We start from the raw sequence: 20000 nt of genomic DNA, 5'->3' as shown, positions 1-20000 counted from the left end.
TATATTTTTCTGTTGCATGACCTTAAAATAACTATTGTCTTTATGTGAAAATCTCAAAATATAACAAAATATAAAAGCCTAGGCTTAAAACCTTGTTGTTTTATTACTATTTACATATGATATATTCCATATGTTCTATTATATAGTATTTGTTAGTATTTTAATTAACGTTTATAAATTATATTTTCAGCTTTAGTTCTTACATATATTGTTTTATTAATTTAGCTTTTTATAGATATTCCTATATAGCTTTATTTTTTGTTTCAGTTTAGTACGGCAAATTACATTTATTTCAGTTAGTTGCCAATGCAACATTTCTAATTTTGAAGTTTGTTTAATTTAATTTTGTTTAATAACCAATTTTTAATCGTTTTAGTTTACATAAATAGCATTAATATAAACAAACAAATATTGCGGATTTTCAGAAGCTCATTGTGAATGTTTAATTTTGAGGACTTTTATGTCCCCTTGTTTTGATGGTATTTGGATGGATTTGGGTTTATGATGTCATCCGTGGCTCTTAATATTCATCACGGAATCTTTGAATCCTGTGCTGTGATTTGTCATTTGAGTGAGGGGCGGAGCCTGTGGGTGTAATCAGTGCTCTGCTCTCCCGTCCACCCTTTTCCCCATCCACCTCTCGAACCCTGAACCCCTTCCCTCCTCCTCCTCTCGCCTCTCTGCTTCTGCACTGTAGATGACTCTGACCCCGGGCAGTCGAGCGATGCGTGGGGAGAAAGATTACTTCCTCCCTGCAGGATATACGCAGGTAACTGCCTCTGCTAAAGTCGCCAGCAGCTGCAAACGGTCCATGACGCATCACGGTTTCATTTGTTTATCTGTCTCCGCCTGAGCCTCCCTCTGTATCAGAACTCTGGCTGAAACGAATAGAAGTTCCGTTAGAATACACTAACTGCTGTTGCATGACCTTATCTGTCTGCTAGGCTTTTTGCTTCACTCTCAGAGAGACCCTAGACTTTTGGTTACATCATTCTGCGGGAATTTTGTGCTTTTCCTCGATTCGTTTCAAGAGAGCACACACACTGACACTTTCTTGGTTTCTCCGGTGCATCTGTCTCAATCGCATGCATTTCAGTAGCGCACAAAGACTCGTGGGAACGGCGTTAGATGGTTAATGCATGTGTCTTTCAGGTCGGAGAGTTTCCTACGCTGTTTTTCACTTCTGCTGTTTGTTTAAAGGGGATAAATTGTATCAGACGTCGAGGTTTTCAGGAACTGAGATGCATCAGTAGAAGAGGAGAGATGTACTCATGCGCTGTTCCTTGTTTTTCTTGTTCACTGCAGACAAAGATGGTCCGGAGAAGAAGAAAGTTAAGAAGGAGTCGGGGGCTAAGAAGTCAACCCCTGTGAACATTTTATTTGGCTACCCTTTATCAGAACGAAAGCAGATGGCACTTGTCATGCAGATGACGGCGAGAGACAACAGTCCAGGTAGGAAACGATGAACACAGAACTTTTTTTTTTTTTCACCTTTCATTTATGATAATGTCTCACTCTCTCAACAGTGCTATTTTAGTATTATTTATGTTCTATTATAGTATGCATTAATATTTTGAATTAGCTTTTTTTTTAAATATATTTTCAGTTTTCCTTTTAATTCAAAGTTTTAACAATTTTGTGATTTTTGTCATTTCATCAGTTTTTGTTTTTTGTTTGTTTTAGTTTGTCAGTTTTAGTTTTAGTAATTTTGGTACTTCAGCTTATTTTCATTTAGCTACCAAAGCGACATTTCTAAAAAGAAAAATTAAGTTTTCATGTAATATTTATCTTTTATTTAATTTCAGGCTTGTTTCAATTAATGAAAATTATTTTTAATAGTTTTAGTTGTTTATGATTTTGTCATTTTTATCTGTTTCAGTTTTTTGCATTTTTATTTATTTTTAATTTAATCTATTTTTTTGTTTTATCTGATATTTATATTTCATCTCATTCCAACTTTTTCTCAATCAATAAAAACAAATTTTAATAGTTTAAGTTGTAACAGATTTATTTTAGTAGATGCCAAGGCAACATTTGATTTTGTTTTAATCTTATATTTATATTATATTAAGCTTAATTTCAATTTTCAAGTTAAAATTTTAAATAGTTTTAATATTTTTAGTACTTTGTCTTTTTTTATAGTTATATTTTTTCCTGTTTAGCTTTAATTCATTTTAAGTAAAATTTTAATTAAGTTTTAGTAATTTTAGTTAGTTGCAAGACAGCATATGTAATTTTCATTTTCATTTAAGGTTAAGCATTTTTAGCCTAATATTTTTGTATTATTTTATTTAATCATTATTTCTATTAGTTTTAATGTAAAGTCTTAGCCTTGTGTCCTATCATAATAAAGGTGAAAATGCCAAAAGAAAAAAAAAGAAAAATAATAATCTTTGCTAACTATAAAAACGCTATCTCAAACCTGCAGTCACCAGTTTATTTATGATCTGTGAGTTATGATAAAATCTATTTTATCAGAGCACTCACTTCCTTTTGTAGTCTAGTTAGGTCAGATTGACAATTGAGATAAACCTCATGACCTTGACGTTTTGGTGAATCGGTTTGTAATCTCAGACACCACACCGAACCACCCCTCTCAATCTCCGGCGGTGCAGAAGAAGATCGCTAGCAGCTCGTCCTCACGTCAGAAGGACAAAGTGAACAAACGGAACGAGAGAGGAGAGACATCTCTGCATATGGCCGCCATCAGAGGAGATGTCAAGCAGGTGAAGGAACTCATTGAGCTCGGGGCGGATGTGAACGTCAAAGATTTTGCAGGTGAGCTTGTTTTATGCACATTTATAGCATCACGTCACCTGATAGCAAGTGGTCTGTAATTAATGTTTTATGCAATTAAATAATCTTATGCAATTTTGTTGTCATTGCTTATGTAATCTAGTCATTGCTGGTATTGTTGCTAATGTAAAACCATAAATTAATAAATGTAATTTTTGGATATGATGGTGGCTACAGTGATTTATTTAGAAATGAATTTTCCTCAACAGCCTGATGATCATATTTGATACTCATATTTGAACATGATTTTATGGACAATCAGGTATTCTTAAGATGCTTCAGTCCAGTAAGTGTTCATCTTGAAATATTAGTAAAAGGATTATTTTAAAATCAGTAAAGATTTCATAGCACATAGATAAATGAAGCATGAGCTGAAGCAGGACATTCGTTCAATTGCACTAAAAGGACTTTTACTTGCTAAAAAAAAGAATAAACTACCAATCAGACGACAGAATGCATGGAGTATATTGTGCAACAGCAACGTCTAGATCATGTTGATCATTTAAAGGCCTTAACTTGTGTCTTTATAGGGTTATAAGTTTCTATTTTTCCTTCCAATTGTAGAAGCTTATGAGCTCATATTGGTTTGTCCTTTTGTTCAGGTTGGACGCCTCTCCATGAAGCTTGTAATCTTGGTTACTATGATGTAGCCAAGGTTCTGATTGGTGCAGGAGCGGAAGTGAACACGCAGGGATTGGACGATGACACTCCGCTTCATGACGCCTCCAGCAGCGGACACAAAGATGTGAGTTTTTACTTAAAATTATGTCATCTGAAATCATTTTCAGCCTGTGTGCTTTTAATGTTCATTTTCTTTATTCTTTTAATATAGCCTATACATGTTTATGTAACATTTATGTAATAATAATAATTAATTAGGCATTAATTAGGCCATAGAGCACACTGTTTTTTTTTTTATGTCAGAGTGGATACATTTATTGACTGATGACTAAACTTTCAAAGTTGTCAAATATCTGTTGCAAGAACTTGTAGTAATTGTGAATCTTTCTGATCATCTGAATCAACTCTGTGTGTGTCTCTGTCATGTATTGCCAAACCTTCATAGATTGTGAAGCTGCTCTTGCGTCATGGAGGCAATGCCTTCCAGGCCAACAAGAGAGGAGAGAGACCGGTTGATGTTGCTGACTCTCAGGAGCTTGAGCAGTTACTCAAGAGAGAGATCCCACTCTCTGAAGCAGAAGAGAGCTCTTCAGGTACGGAGACAGTTGGCAGCAGATTTGCCAGTGCTGTTGCTTTTGGCATTACTTTTATTTTCTTTCTTTCCGGGTTAAATGCAAGCGCTGTCAAAATTTGCGGCATGCTGTCAGACATGCTGAGCAATCTCTAAATCCAAGCCAAGTCAAATCCATTTCCTTAATACACACTAGTCAACATTTGAAATGGATCAAAACCTTATGCTAATGTCATAGCGTATTATTAATTCCTTTTTTCTTCGTTATTTTGAATGCCACAGAATCAGAGGACCCACCTTCAGTGAATCCATCCAGTGTAGATGAGAACATGGAGTACTCTGATGCTGAAAAAGACTCTGACAGTAAATCGACCACAGTGAAAGCCTCGTCATCCATGTCAGGGCTGGATGAATACGAGTTTAAGGATGAGGAAGAGGAGGAGGACCTCAGTAAGGCACTAAATGAGCGACACATCCTACGGCGAGAGCTACGGCAAAAGGAGAAGGAGGAGAAGGAAAGGAACCACTATGCTTCCAAACAAGGCACCAAAAGCGGCCAGTCGACGCCGACATGCAAGTCTAAAAAGACAAAGGCGTTGCGTGTTTACTGTAGTTCAGATAGTTCTAGTGATGAAGCGGAGGAGCCAACAGAAAGAAGAAACTCGCCCACCAGGTTGATCAGTGTTGATGGTCACAAAACGGATGGTAGATCGAAGAAAGAAAGCTTGACTCTCACGCCAGTGGAACAGAAAGAAAAAGGTAAACAGAAGAAAAAGACCAAGAGCCAAAGCAAAAACAAGGAGAACCAGGAGGTCCGAGAAGAAGGGAAGGAGAACAGCAAGACCCTTCTTTTTTCCTCTGCAACTGTGTCAGACAATTCTGATAAGAGCGTCAGGGAAGAGGACTCATTCAAAATGTCATTCAGTACAAAGGATGACACATCGGTCCACCTCTTTCACCTGTCTGTAGTCAAGTCCCCAAAGCTGAACCACAGCCAAACTGACAAGCAGACAACTCCACTGAAACAGGAAAACGCTAAGACTTGTGTTTCTATCGCAGATGGATCCTGTCCAGGGGAAGGCGTCAAATACAACCACTACACGGAGTCTGACTTCTGCACGGAAGGTTCTAGCAGTAAGAGCTGCAAGCACAAGGAGAAGAGCAAACATCACCACAAAGAGCTTAACTTGGATGGAGATGACGGCAGCTGCAGTCCTTTCAAAGACAGTAGTCTAAGCAACAGTATGGACAGTTCTGAGGCTGTCTTCAGGAAGACTGACAAAGATGGGAAAGTTGTAAAAAAGCACAAGCTGAAACATAAGGAGAAGGAAAAGTATAGGGACTATGAGGCCGAGAGGAATCGTCACCGGCAAAAAGAAGCACGCAAGGACGGACATAGGAACATGGAGTTTGATCGGGAGTTCTGGAAAGAGAACTTCTTCAAAAGTGATGAAAATGAAGAACTTGCAGGCAAATGTGAGATGCCTGCTGGGGGTTCTCCGAAATCCTCAGACTCATCGCCTGTTAAAGAGGAAAGAGGGGTGTCAAAAGACAAACATTTAAGCAGTAGCAGCACTAAGGACAGAAGGCCAAAAGAGGAGCGAGAAAAGGACAAGTCCATTAAAAAAGAGAAAAAAGAGGTGCCCCTGAAAGAGGAGCGGGGAAAGGATGGAAAAGGAGATGAAGTTGATGAACGTAGTGAGGGTCTTGGCTCTGGCCGAATTCTTGACAGCTCACTGCACAGTTCAGGAGTGAAAGAAGAAGTAGATGATAAACCAATCACTGGCAATTCAACTGACCAAGATCAACTGGAGTCTCCAGAGAAGTACTCTCGAGAGAAAAATGATAAGCGAACACCAACAAAGGATCGGGAGTCTGAAAAGTCTGATAAGAAACACACCGATAAAGATAAGAAAGTAAAATCTGAGCATTTAGCTGACAAGACTGAACCTCATAACTCTACAGATCGATGGAAAGAAAAGGAGAAATTAATGAATATTTCACATTCACCCAGTGATAAGAGCCATAAAGAGGGTGACAAGCTCAAAGCAATGTCTTTATTGAAAAAGCATGAAGAGAACAAGAAGAATAAAGACAAGCTTGACAAAAGAGCTGAGAGAGAGCACTCCTCTGGTGACCACAGAGTCAAAGATAAAACAAGTTGTGAAAAGAAAGGCAAAGCCCCCGAGAAAACAACTGATCATGGAAAATCTGACCACAATAAAGAAAAAGAACGGGACAAAGATTCTGACAAGAGGAAAAAAGAGAAATCAAAAGAGACCACCCCCTCTTCCTCATCCTACTCCAATCTAAAATTGTTATTGGAAGAGAAGAAAGGCTACGTTTGTGAGAACAACAAAGTTGTTTCGTCTAAATCAAAAGAAGAGGCAATCAAGCCTCCAGAGAAAGACAGGGATAGAAGAGAGCGGGACAGAGAGTCTGAAAGGCATCGAGACCGTGAGCGGGACCGACACAAGGAAAAGGACAAAGATCGTTCCCAGCTGAACAGGGATGGCAAAATTAGCAAGCCCAAACCGAGTGAAGTGGACTCCAAACCTAAAGTTGCACCTAATCTAAAGGATACTCGTCCCAAAGAAAAGAGGTTGGTGAATGATGACCTCATGAAGACCAGCTTTGAACGCATGCTCAGTCTCAAGGACCAGGAAATTGAACAGTGGCACAGGAAGCACTTAGAGAAAATCAAGCAGAAGGAACGCGAGCGGCTAAAGCAGCGTCCAGGAATAGACCCTGGGAAACAGAAAACTAAGGAAAAAAATAAAACCTCCTCTTCATCCAGTGAGATTTGTCTAACCAAGGAACTGACTCGGTCAAAGAGCTCAGAAGTGACAGATGGGCACCGCGAGAAGGTCTTGAAAGATGCCACCAGTGGAAGAACACTCTCGCTGGATGTGAAAGCCTTCGGGAAAAATGGACAAGTCGTAGAAAACAATCTCAGTCGATCTCCGAGACCAGAGAGTGAAAAATCTGGTGCAATGTCAAGTTCAATATCCATGATCTCTGTGGCAAGTTCAGAAGATTCCTGTCAAGCAACCACACTGACACCTAGACCAACTGAATATGATTCTGACATGAACATGGACACTTCAGATTCCCAGCCACCTTTCCTGCAGTCTTCCCTTGTTGTACAGTCCTCCAGATCACCTACTGTTCAAGATACCAGCAGTCTTCCCGAAGCGGCTCTCTGCAATCGAGCACCATTATCAAGTAGGCATGCGTCCCCATGCTTAAGGGCTATTCTGGATGAAGAAGCCAAGGTGCCACCAGCTGAAACTACACTGACAGAAGAGTCTCAGATAATCAGTACTGCATCACAACCAAGCAGTGAGCAAGCTGCGGTTCATCAAACCGAGATTAGCTCGCCACCTTTTCAGGAGAATCTGAGCAGTCAAAGTCTTACTAGTGCTCTTCCAGAAAGCAAAAGTCTAACTAGCAATGAAGGGGAAGGTGTCACAGTTCAGCCTTCATCACACTTGCTAGAGTCTAGTGCTAAAAACCTAAGTTGCCTCACACAGGCTAACAACGTGTTTCAGACCCATTTGCAAGAGCAGAGCAGTTCTTGCAACACTAATAGTCAAGTAGAGCATGCAAGTGTTGGCCTCCTTGACATCCCTGATGCTGGAATGACAGAGGGATCCAACAAGGAGTCATCACTAGATGTTACATTACAAGTTGCACCTTTTGAGTCTTCTGACACACAAAATTCATTGGAAACCAGTGCACCTTTGAATTCTAGTAGCCAGCAGTGGGAAAGTGGCCCCATTTCCAGTAGCGAACAGACATTGACTGCTGACTCTAGTTTGAGGTCAGAGCAAAGAGAGAAACCCATGGTTGTTTCTGAGAACAAAGTGGAAAAGAGTGGGGAGAACATCAGCAAAACAGATTGCACTCCAGGTACATCTACTGGTTCATGTAGATCGAGCTCTGAAGAAACTACTAAACCACTGCTGAAAACAATCAGTGTCCAAGAGGATTCAGAAAAGGGTGATGCAAGCGTGCAAGAGGAAAGTACTTCAAGGTTCTCCAGTGAGCCATTGGTTACAGTTGATGCTCAACCAGAGAAACACGAGCAAGGAATTCACGCAGCTTCAGCAACAACTGGGTCTCGCTGTGCCAGTCCAGAAAGGATCCCTGAGGAGCCCATGGAGGTCTCCGAAGATGTTTCAGACAAGAACCGAATCACAGAAACGGATTTGGCAAAAGTCTTATCCTCAGATGAAGGTGCAACAACCCAAGCGTTGTCTGAAAGCAAAGCTGACATTGAGGCATCAGACCAGCTTGCGGTTGAGGAGAAGCCAATGAAATCAGACCTTCAGGATAATGTAGAACAATGTCAAGGTGGTGCTGCTGTTCAACCTGATCATCAAGCAGAGCCTTCCAGTGGTACAACCTCAGGAAGTTCCTCCCCGATATCAGTTGTGGAGAGAGATTCCGACTCATCTGGGGCCAGAGCCAAAGTCCGCCTCCTTGAAGAAGAAGCTGACATTCAGGCGACCCATCCAAGGAAAAGAAAGATGCTTAGGGTTTCACCAACAGCCCAAGTGAACCTTACGGCTCAGCAGGTCAAAGAAAAGACGCAGCAGTCTTTAGCTGCAATTGTAGATGCACTTAAGCTTGAAGAGATCCAGCCTTACCAGACAGAGAGAGCAAACCCTTATTATGAATACTTACACATTCGCAAGAAGATCGAGGAAAAGAGGAAAGTACTATGTAGTGTCATTCCTCAAGCTCCTCAGTACTACGATGAGTATGTGACATTCAATGGGTCCTATCTGCTGGATGGGAACCCTCTCAGCAAGCTCTGCATCCCAATGGTATGCTTCCATTCTGTGAAATTAATGATTGCAACTCATTTTTGCTGATATCGAAAAAACAAAAAATGCTAAAAGCTCGCCAATTTGTTTGCTTTTGTAGATAACGCCACCTCCCTCGCTGCCCGAACCACTGAAGGAGATGTTCAAACAGCAAGAGGTGGTGCGGATGAAGCTAAGACTGCAGCACAGCATCGAAAGGGTAAATGGAAACCAAGATTATATTTATTGAACATCAGTCGCTAGATCAGGGTTTCCCAAACTAGCCACGGCCCCCTAGGGGTTCATGATGGAACTTCAGGGGATTTGTGAGAATTGTTTTTTAAATAAATAATAAAAAGAAAATAAATAAATATGTAACGATAAAATATTAAAAAGTATTGTTAAATTAAAAGATAAATATTATAATGATTATTATTTTACATGTAAAATGTTATCAGATGTATTGTTTATAATATTTAGGTTTTGTAAGCTCTTTTACAGACATTTAGTTACTAAAATCAAACTAATTATGTATTATTTTCTTATTAAAAAAGTGTTTTAAATATTATGACAGAAACTTTTGATTCTGCTTAATTATATAATTGTGCTTAAAAGCATTTAAGATCAAAAATATATAGTTTTTTTTTTTTAACTTCAGATTATTTAATTTTGATTGCAATAAAAATGACATGGAAATGACAGAGGCATTTGCTCTTCCAGGAAAAGCTGATTGTATCCAATGAGCAGGAGGTTTTGAGAGTTCATTACCGTGCTGCAAGAACACTAGCCAATCAGACGCTTCCATTCAGTGCCTGCACAGTCCTATTGGATGCCGAAGTATACAACATGCCCCAGGACATCCAGGTAAGTGTCCACATTATTAGGATGTTATTTTAAATTAAAACAAGAGCATTTTAAACTTGACTGATGTATGCAAGTGTACGACAAATTTAATTTGAAAGGCTCCATTACTTTAACAGTGATCTGTCAAGTTATTTTCTGCAATCAAAATCACATCAATGGAGCTTAACTTGTTTTGAATCTGGAATGTTCTTTCAATACCTCAGGAAATTGGTTTTGCAACATATGAGTCATCTTTACAATTTTTTTCTTCCTTTTTTTTTTTTTTTTTTTTTTTTTTTTTTTACATTTCAGGGTGACGATGGAAAGACCTCTGTTAGAGATCGGTTCAATGCGAGGCAGTTTATGTCTTGGCTTCAGGATGTAGATGACAAGTTTGAAAAGTTGAAGGTACAAAAGCAAACATAACTATTAAATTAAATGCAACGCACAACTAGCATGTGTAGAAATGTCACGGTACAGTGGCCCCAAAAAGTATTTGAACACATTAGCCACACTAAAAAATACAAGAAATTATAGCAACAAGATCAGGGTTCCTGCTTTTTTAATGAAGGTAAAATTATGTCATTTTTAACATCAAGTAAAAAATATTTAAGCAGAATATTTAATTAAATATAGTCAATGTTTTCTACATGTCTCTAAATGTAAATATATTAGCAACACTTCAAAGTTTCAAAAAACTACTTTTATTGCAGACCTTTATTGCTTTTTAATTTCTTTGTCAAGAACAATAAATGAAAAATAGTTTAAGGTTTGACTAGTTCTGCACCTAACCACTAGAATATGGAAATACCTTTTACTGTAGCTTATGAACACACTGCAAAATGTGTCCATATTTTTTGGCTTGTTTTCTTTTTCAGATGTCTCATATTTCTTAAAGATGCATTTACTTGACAAGCAAAATGACAAAATAAGAAAGTCCTGTTTTCTTAGAGAGTCTATGATTAAAGTAAGAACAAATATCTGCCAGATGGCAAAAAAAAAAAAAAACTTAAAGGGAAACCAATATAGCCTTAAAGGGTATTCACATACCACTGACCGAGATCTGTTCTTGTTTTAAGCATAAACATACTTCATTTTTACTTACATTTCTTCATATGTTCAATTTGCATCTCAAGTGAATGTATCTTGATTTAAGGATGTTTAGATATTTGTATTGTAAAGCAAAACAAATAATACTAAGGAAGATGGTAATTATTTATTTATTTAAATCTTTATTATTAGTAGTGTTAGTAGGAGTTAGTTGTATTTTGCAAAGCATACCACATTTAATGCCATCACTTTTATTTTTTTATTTAAGACAATTTAAGTCTGGACGTTTTCTGCAAGGCTAAATTAAGACTTTAAAGACCTTTTTAAGACCTGTAGAACCCTAGTCAGATAATGAAATCGCAAATAAATTTGAATGTATTTGAAATAAAGATAGCTGCTTCAATATTATCAGCTCACATGCCGCTTTGATATATTGCTGTCTAATGCATACGTAAGTGAACTTCAGTACCTATATGACTGACTTGAATCTCTTGTTTTCTGGCAGACGTGTCTCTTGATGCGTCAGCAACATGAAGCAGCAGCTTTAAACGCCGTTCAGCGTCTGGAGTGGCAGCTAAAGCTTCAGGAACTGGATCCCGCCACTTACAAGTCTACCAGCATCTTTGAGATTTCCGAATTCTACATCCCCCTCGTAGAGGTCAACGACGATTTCGACTTGACACCGATATGACCCGCCGATGAGAAACAGAGACGACGATTTAGCAGCTGTCGGACCACGACAAGTGATGATGTCAAGACGCGAGCGTAGGACGAAAACACGAAGCACTTGACTCGGAGGTGTGCGTGCGCATGTATGTTGTGTATTTATGTGTCACGGTGCACATGTCATTGACCGGATGCTTTCAAATAAAAAATAAAAATAACATAAACGAGCGCTGCGCTTCCAGGCTAGCTGTCATCACTGGTTCAGTCTGTTTTCGCTGTTCTGGTCCGGTCCAAATGCACTTCACCATATGAGCGCCAGATTGGCTCTGATAGACTGCAGGCCTAATCTAAAACGCACTTAACCCTGAAGTCCACCATCCAGAACGGTAGACCACGGGTCGACAGACGAGCATCGGAAAAACCAGCCTCCGGAGGGTAAAGACCACCAGCGAGAAAGGTTTTCCTCCTCCGTTAAGAAAGAGATCTCAATCCGACATGTTTCTACAGTGAGTGTTCATAGATTATGTATAGATTGTGCTCCTCATTTTTTAACTTATTTTATACATACTGATTGTGCATTTGTAAATAGCCATGTAATTATTGTTTTTAACTTGTAAAAAATGAAAGAAAAACTGAGAGGACGGGAAAAAGTTTAAATATTTTGATTGTAAACTTTTTGTCTAATGTTTAATGGACCAAAGTTGTTTTTACATTGAAGCTCTTTGTTGTTGTTGTTGTTGATGTTCGCTTAACTCTTTAAGCATGTGTTTTGAAATGCTTTTGTTTTTTCTGTTTATTCTTCTCTTATCCCTTTGACATTCATCAAAGCAGATGTTTTTTGACTTGTGATTTCTATAATGTGCATGCTTTCGCAGGTTCGTCCCTTTCTTAAAAAAAAAAAGTTGTACCGTGGTGAGGTTTACTGAAGTGGTCCTGGTTCTTTTCTGCCATTGTTGTGTCTGTTAGTTACATCCACTTCTTGTGTGTTGTCCCTTGTGTCTTGCGCACATTTAAAAAAAAAAGAAAAAAGGAAACGTTTGTTGTGGTTTCTCAATAGGAAAAAATACCATTACTTTTACAGTTTTAATGTGAGATCACAACAAATCCTATTTTTTACAACGTAATGCCTTTTGAGCGATGGTTCTAAAAATGTCTATTTTAATATTTACTTGTTACATGAGGATGTACATATTTGTAATATATAATTGAATAAATTTTATTGGTTGTGAAATCAAAAAAAAATATTTTTTTGCTCTCCTTTTTTGTCTTTTAAATCTTGGAATTTACAAATGAATATTAACGAAAAGTTAAATTCTCAACTGATATTCTCAAAAATCAGGGCATTTTGGGCACATTCATTTTTAGCTTTTTGGATACAGATGTTGTTTTGTCCAGTAGATGGCATAAGTGAACGGATTCAACAATAGTAATCAACATCAAAACTATCCATAAGAAATGTATTTATTTAAATATTTATCTCTATGATTGAATGAATATCGTCTTGGATCTATAAAACATTATTATAATTACATTATTTATATTATTATTTATATTTAATTATATGTATTATTATTTTATGTATTTATATTTAATATATATTTATGTATATTTATAAAATACTGATATTGATATAATTAAATTTCTTAAATGGTATTCTTATAATAATAAATATTTTATACATATTTACACCATATACATATGTTAATATTTAATAAAATTAATAATACTCTTTATGATTACTAAAGTAAATAATAAAAATAACTTCGAATTTTTATTTATAACATTCTTATATTTATATATACATTCTAATATATTCTTAATAAGAACATTATTATTGCTATTATTATTATTGTTGGATAGTTAATAGTGATTGAAGCAATCTTTCAGTCAGCATTAGCAGTGTTTTTAACTACTACGACACTTGTGCTTCTGTTGAGGCCTCTTGCAACTTTAATAATTTGTCAGATCCTTTTATTCACTGACTTTCAAGTGAGAAAAAAAAGTCCCAACAGTTTATCATAAAGACAGTAATACAGTGATCTCACACTTGTCTGGGCGCGGCGGATGTGACACAGAAGAGGGACTTCCTCTAGGGGGCGCTTGGAGGCTCAAAAAGCATATTTTCCCATCGCGCTGCATTCAGATAGAAGCCACGCCCCCTCGAGGACCCGTATGTTATGCTATTTTCCGCTCTGCTCACTTCTTCTATTTCTGTGACTCACAGACGCTCATGTTTCTATTCAGAGTAAAAGGAGCCAAGACCAGAGATCCGCATGAGAGAAAGTCAAAAACCAAAGGAAAGTGTTCAGAACGCTTCAAAGTGATACAGTAAGTACACTTATATTATTCGTCAAATGGATGTTAAAATGTGACGTATGCCAGATCTGTGACGTGATAATCCAGTGTTTTTGCGTCATGTTTGTGAACACCAGTGCGTTCTTGCGGCTGCATTATTACAATAATGGGTATTTGTGGCGCTCATGAAGAGCTTCTCTTTGTTTTTGTGTATTTTACGTGAGGAGAGAACGTTTAACGTGCCACGGAAAAGTTTCTCAGTGTTCTGCATTCCAAATCTGTATTTAATTTGTTTGAATGTGACGTAGCTGGATTATTATATAGTCTAAAATTGCTTTAAAAAATAGGAAATGATGCATAAAAGTGCTACATCCGGTTTTTAATGCACACACTAAAATAATACGTTTTTATTTATTTCCATTGTGTACACTTAAACAAGAATGTAGTTTGTTTATTTATTTATTTATTTGTTTTTTGTTTTTTTACTTCTATTAAATCCAAATCTATATTTAATTTGCTTGAATATGACTTAGCTGGATTATTATATTGTCTAAATTTGCTTAAAAAAAACTAGGAAATTATGCATAAAAGTGCTAAATCCTGTTTTTAATACACACACTAAAATAAAATAATATTATTATTATTATTATAAATTTTTTTTGTTGCATGTACAAAATACAAAATAAATATTACAATTTTATTTGTGTGTATATATAGATAGTTTTCAGTGCACGTCATCTGATCTGTTAATAGTTGGTCTGTGTTGATCGCAGGTGTGTGGAGTTTGGGTCAGGATGCGGCCAGCTCTGTTCCTCTGTCCCGTCCTGATCTCTCTGTTAGTCCTTCTGTCTGGACTGACCCTCATCAGCGGCTGTAACAAAGCTCTGTGTGCCAGCGACGTCAGCAAATGTCTTCTACAGGTAAAACTGATGCTTATTTATCAGTTTCCTCTCCTCTGGAATTTTTATTTTAATTGCAGTTTTCACCTTTATCAATAATAGACATTCGTGCTGAATTCCATGAATCATGGAAAATATTAGGGAATTTGAAGTTCAGTAGTGAATGTTTATATATATGTATATATGCATGTTAGCTCTTCTCTAACATATTTAAACAGATATAAATTTTGTTCTGAAAGTTTAAAATCTGTTAATCATGATTATTCCTAAAAGTCAGTATTTAATAATGATGCATGCCTTGAAAAGTAATGTAACTGACTGTAGCAGGTAGACGGTTTGAGTTTGTATTTAGAAGGAAATCTAATCATCATTAACAAAGATTCATTGTTTTAGGGTTACGACTTATTTTTTTTCTGCTACATTCCTCTTTGGTAGCTCAAGTTATACTTGTGGAATATTAAAAAAAAAAGTTTGAAAACATTCCCAGAATGAAATAGAATGCAAAATTCCTGAGTGAAACGGAATCAGATGGAATCAGAACACACTCATTCTTTCAGGTTCGTGAGGGCAGAGCATCACTATATTGTGCTGAAGTTGCAGTCAGAAGAGTGATGTTGTGATGTTCTTCTGTCTGTTGTGCTCTCCGCTGCAGAAGAGCTGTGTTTGAGAGCAACTGGGTGTGACTCGTGTAATACTGGATCATTTTTTCCCTGGAGCGTAACGACGGCTCTACTCTGTGCGTGTTGTTTCTGTGGCTCTTTCTGTTGTGCAATTGGCTCAGTGTTGATTTTTAATTTTATAATTAGATGTCTGCCTTGAGAAGGTCCTTTTATTTTATTTGACCTTGAGAAGGTATTTATTTATTTTTCAAATCATTTCTATTTTCTTTCTTTCTTTGGCTTCTCTCTGCTGTGATTGGATCTGTGTGTCCCGGTGAGACTGGGAGAGGAAGGGAGACGGAGACAGACAGCCGAGGTCTGGGGAGTAAACACAGAGGTTCATGATGTTAGAGGAGCAAACAGTCCGCACATGCACAGATGAGAGACAAACCACAGCTGAAAGCATTCAAATATAGACCTCAGGACCATAGGATGCTGTGTGTTTGGTGTGTTACCGAGAGTTTCTAGGATCTTCTGAGTAGGACTGTCAAATAACACATTTTTGTTGTGCGATATATTGCCCCAGAAATAATTGGGATAATCGATATTATTGTCATTTTACAGGCCATTTTATGCCACTGAATATAAAATTATAAAAATTATATATACACACTTCCAATTGACAACAAACGTACAATTTTTGAGAACATTTAGATCGTGGAAATTAAGTATCCAAATTAAGTTTTTTTTTTTTTTTTTTTTTACAAAAAGTGCGAAGTAATGAGTAGAAAAAAAGAAAAATGTCTGTATGCACAACGAAACAGATCCCCTAAACAAGACAAGACCAAAGCAGAAAACTTTTTTTTTTAATTTAAACAAGACTAAACAACATTATGTATGAGAAGCTGCAGAAGACAACATGGTGACATATATTTTTAAGTAAATATAATGGGTGATACATTTCATCACCAAAAATGATTGAGGTCATGTACCGTATTTTCCGGACTAAGTCGCACTTTTTTTAATAGTTTGGCTGGTCCTGCGACTTATAGTCAGGTGCAACTTATTTATCAAAATTAATTTGACATGAACCCAGAGAAAACATTACCGTCTCCAGCCACCAGAGGGCGCTCTATACTGCTCAGTTCTCCTGTAGTCTACACTGAAGACATAGAGCGCCCTCTCGTGGCTGGAGACAGTAATGTTTTCTCTTGATTCTTGGTTTTAAATAAATGCGACTTATATTCCAGTGTGACTTACCTTTTTTTTCTCGTTATGACGTATTTTTGGACTGATGCGATTTATACTCAGGTGCGACTTATAGTCCGAAAGATACGGTACATATATTGCTCGATAAGTCGATATATTGATTATTGCAACAGGCCTAGTTCTGAGTGGTTGCTAGGGCATTGCGACAGTGTTTTGGGTGGTTCCTAGGTCGTTTTTTTGATGTTCTGAAGGTTGCTAGAAGAATGTCATTCAATATAAATTTTTATCTCAGTATACATTTCATATCAATAAGATGGAAGGAAATGCATTCCACGTGTTTGATAGACCTCAAGTTATTGTTAAGTAAAACTACATTTTTAACTGCAATAAAGCTGAAATAAAATATTATATAAATATTAGATGAAAAAATTTATTAATTAAAATATGACTAATGTTATTAAAGTGATTCAAATAAAATTAACAGAAATGTACATTAAAATGTTTCATTATAAAAAAATATTACAAATATAAGTATAAAAATAAAAACGTATTTAATATTAATAAATACTAGTATTATTATTATTAATGTATAATATTAATTAATGATCTAATATTTATAAATACTATACTATTATACAAATAAAATTAAAATAGCTGAATGTTTACAAATAATAATCTACACAACAGAGCCAAATTTTGTAATTTTATTTAATTTTTCTGTATCAAAAATCTAATAAAAGGAAACCATAAAATTTTTAATCAAATATTTAATTAATATAAAAATTTAAATCAATAAAAATATAATGATTCTTTTATTTAAAAAAAATTGTTCTGTATTCTGTTTCAATATCGATTTATCACTCAACCCAACTTGCCAGGAGAATTGCTAGTATGTATGCGTGTTGCTACTGTAGGTGGTTTGAAATCTGATGGAAGTTCCTGTGAATATTTGTGTGTGTGTGTGCGTGTGTGTGTGTGTGTGTGTGTGCGTGTGTGTGTGTGTGTGTGTGTGTGTGTGTGTGTGTGTGTGTGTGTGTGTGTGTGTGTGTGTGTGTGTGTGTGTGTGTGTGTGTGTGTGTGTGTGTGTGCGTGCGTGTGTGTGTGTGTGTGTGTGTGTGTGTGTGTGTGTGTGTGTGTGTGTGTGTGTGTGTGTGTGGTTACTGTAAGCTGTGGCTGTCAGTCGTGTGTCTCGAGGTGGGGCAGCTGAGGTTGTTTTAGTCACACATGAATGCTTTGTGGGGCAAGGCAGCACACGTTCGTTCGCTCAGAGCACTTTCACACTCATGCAGCACACACACACACACACACACACTTTCTCCTGCTCTCTGTTCTGCTGTCTCACTCGCAGCTCATGGCATAATAACAGTTAGTTAAGAGTCCTGTTGATTTCAGTTTAGTGCGCTTTATTGTCATGACAAACACTGTATATTAGCATCACTGGGGCATTAAATAAGCTCAAAATAAGCCAGCATGAAGCATTTCTACTTGGTTGTATGTCATATTTAAGAGAAAAACTGTAAAAAAAAAAAAAAAAAAAAAAGATGGTAAAGATATATATTTTGCTATATATTTTTATTTATTTACTTACTTGCAATTAAATTAACTGTGAGAACTGATATCAGATGGATCATCATTAAACCTTTTCTTCTGTAATGTGTCATAGTTGCAAGTAAAGCTGTAAAAAAGAAATTATATATATATATATATATATATATATATATAAAATATTTTTTAAAAACTCAACATAAAAACTGATTCAGAGGTCGAGCATTTAGATGAAAAAAAAAAAAAATTAACAAATGCTTTCAATAAAAACAAAAGCATTCATTTACAAAAATACCAGGATGGTGTGTATAATATTATTAAATATATATATATATATATATATATAATATTAAGAACATTATTGAGAAAATACTGTGTATATTAAATCAAGAATGTATTAATTGTATTTATTAAGAGACTAGAAATATAATAAATGAATTGTTAGAGCAGATATAAATTGGATCATAATTAACCACTGGATTTTTTAATCTTGCATTATAAGCTTGATCTCACAGCTGGACAGAATCCAATGAAAGCGTGGACTGTTTGCAGGTACGGCAGGAGTTTGTGAGGCTGTATTTGGACAGGTTGTGCTTCAGTGTCTTGAACTAAAGTAAACTGAGCTTTTATGGCTTTTATGTAGTTTGGCTCGATGATTCTTTTAAGGAATGCATGAAAATGGCACACACAATTCCCCAAACTAAAGAGCACTGTGCAGGGACTGGAAATTGTCTGGGCTTGTTTCTTCTGGAAGGATCTGGCCCACGTGTGTTTTCAGGTATTGGCTTTTCTATACTCGCTTTCATGTGTTTCTATTGTAACTCTCTGTGTTTCCTCTCCTGAACTTTCAGTTTTAATGGCACACACACACACACACACACACATCTGGAAACTGACCTCTCCCTCGCAACTGCTGGCAAAACACGAAACACAGAGAGCCAAATGTGTGTGTCTGTGTTCTGCTGTTTTCTCTGTAATTATAACTCTAAATGTGTCCCAGGTTTGGGTCAGTCTTTCCCCCTCTCCGCTGGGGCGTTGGACGTTTTTTCCAGCGTGGAACAGTTCGCAGCTCTGTTTCTTCTCAGCCTGGTGCTGTTTCTCATGTTTAAATGTTCTTTGTCTCTTTGGGTGGTTTCTTTTGAACTCTTACAGCTGAAAGATCTCGATGTTTCCTTCAAGACTCATGGCTCTCTGTAGCACATGTGTTTGGAGATCATGTTTATGTGAGCTAGACTTCCTCCACGTCATCTCATTTTCCCCCTGTATGTTTACCTTTCGTAATGTATATTTTGTGTGTGTGTGTGTGTGTGTGTGTGTGTGTACAGGGACTGTGTCAGTGCCGGCCGTCGGAGGGAAACTGTTCGTGTTGTAAGGAGTGTATGCTGTGTTTGAGCTCTCTGTGGGAGGAGTGCTGCGACTGTGTCGGTGAGATTGAAATCAACAATAACTATTATTTCATTTTATTTTGTTTACTTTATGTTTATTTTTTATTTTTATTATTATTTATTTTTATTTGTATTAATTGGTTTATTTTAATCAATCAATTGTTAATTTATATATGCAAAAAAAATACATTATGAAACATTAAATTATAAAATAAAATATTTTTAGTTTATAAAACTTATAGTCTTAAAATGTTTTGATGTGTACATAATTTACATAAAATGAGTTATTGGTTTATTTTAATCAATACAAATTTTTATAATTTTTTTACATTTATATATGCATACATTATTATAAAAAATACATTATTGAGGTGTTTGTTTTAAATAAATTATTATTAAATTCTAAAATAAAATATTTATAGTTTTTTAGTCTTGGCTATAAAAACTGATAGTATTCATTTCATTTGGTTCTATACATATTCGTAACAATACATTATGTGTTTATTTTGTTTTATTTTATTTATTTTTTATTTATTTTTATTTTATTTATTTATTTATTTTTTTTATACACCTGATTTAAAATGATACAATAAATAGCACCCATAATGTGTTTCGAAACATAAATAAATATATTTTACACTGGTTCATGTACAATAAAATAAAATGATAGACTAACATAAAATAATAAATAATGCTATAAAATAAAATAA

General features: G+C 36.1%; 2 protein-coding genes across 5 annotated transcripts in view; both read left to right on the top strand.

Moving 5' to 3' along the window:
- The window catches only part of ankrd12 (ankyrin repeat domain 12), a 46816-nt gene extending 34216 nt beyond the window's left edge, over positions 1–12600 (top strand). The window contains exons 4-13 of one of the 3 annotated variants that reach the window (XM_052547796.1): positions 698–769; positions 1306–1452; positions 2575–2778; positions 3399–3541; positions 3863–4010; positions 4271–8820; positions 8921–9019; positions 9520–9663; positions 9955–10050; positions 11198–12600. In XM_052547796.1, the coding sequence (XP_052403756.1) occupies positions 698–769; positions 1306–1452; positions 2575–2778; positions 3399–3541; positions 3863–4010; positions 4271–8820; positions 8921–9019; positions 9520–9663; positions 9955–10050; positions 11198–11383 (5789 nt within the window). In that variant the 3' untranslated portion in view covers positions 11384–12600. Of the gene's footprint in view, positions 1–697; positions 770–1305; positions 1453–2574; positions 2779–3398; positions 3542–3862; positions 4011–4270; positions 8821–8920; positions 9020–9519; positions 9664–9779; positions 9935–9954; positions 10051–11197 lie in introns of those variants that run through there. The other 2 variants (XM_052547797.1, XM_052547799.1) reach the window with 2 other exon arrangements.
- A 937-nt stretch (positions 12601–13537) lies between these two features.
- Positions 13538–20000, top strand: part of twsg1a (twisted gastrulation BMP signaling modulator 1a) — an 11446-nt gene continuing 4983 nt past the window's right edge. The window contains exons 1-3 of one of the 2 annotated variants that reach the window (XM_052547401.1): positions 13538–13686; positions 14427–14573; positions 19231–19330. In XM_052547401.1, coding sequence (XP_052403361.1) covers positions 14448–14573; positions 19231–19330 — 226 coding nt within the window. In that variant the 5' untranslated portion in view covers positions 13538–13686; positions 14427–14447. Of the gene's footprint in view, positions 13687–14406; positions 14574–19230; positions 19331–20000 lie in introns of both variants that reach the window. The other variant, XM_052547400.1, reaches the window with a different exon arrangement.

Source organism: Carassius gibelio, chromosome B2 (assembly GCF_023724105.1).
Source record: "Carassius gibelio isolate Cgi1373 ecotype wild population from Czech Republic chromosome B2, carGib1.2-hapl.c, whole genome shotgun sequence".
Classification (NCBI taxonomy): Eukaryota; Metazoa; Chordata; class Actinopteri; order Cypriniformes; family Cyprinidae; genus Carassius; species Carassius gibelio.
The sequence above is the reverse complement of the archived record's forward strand: the minus strand, read 5'-3'. Positions and strand labels throughout refer to the sequence as shown.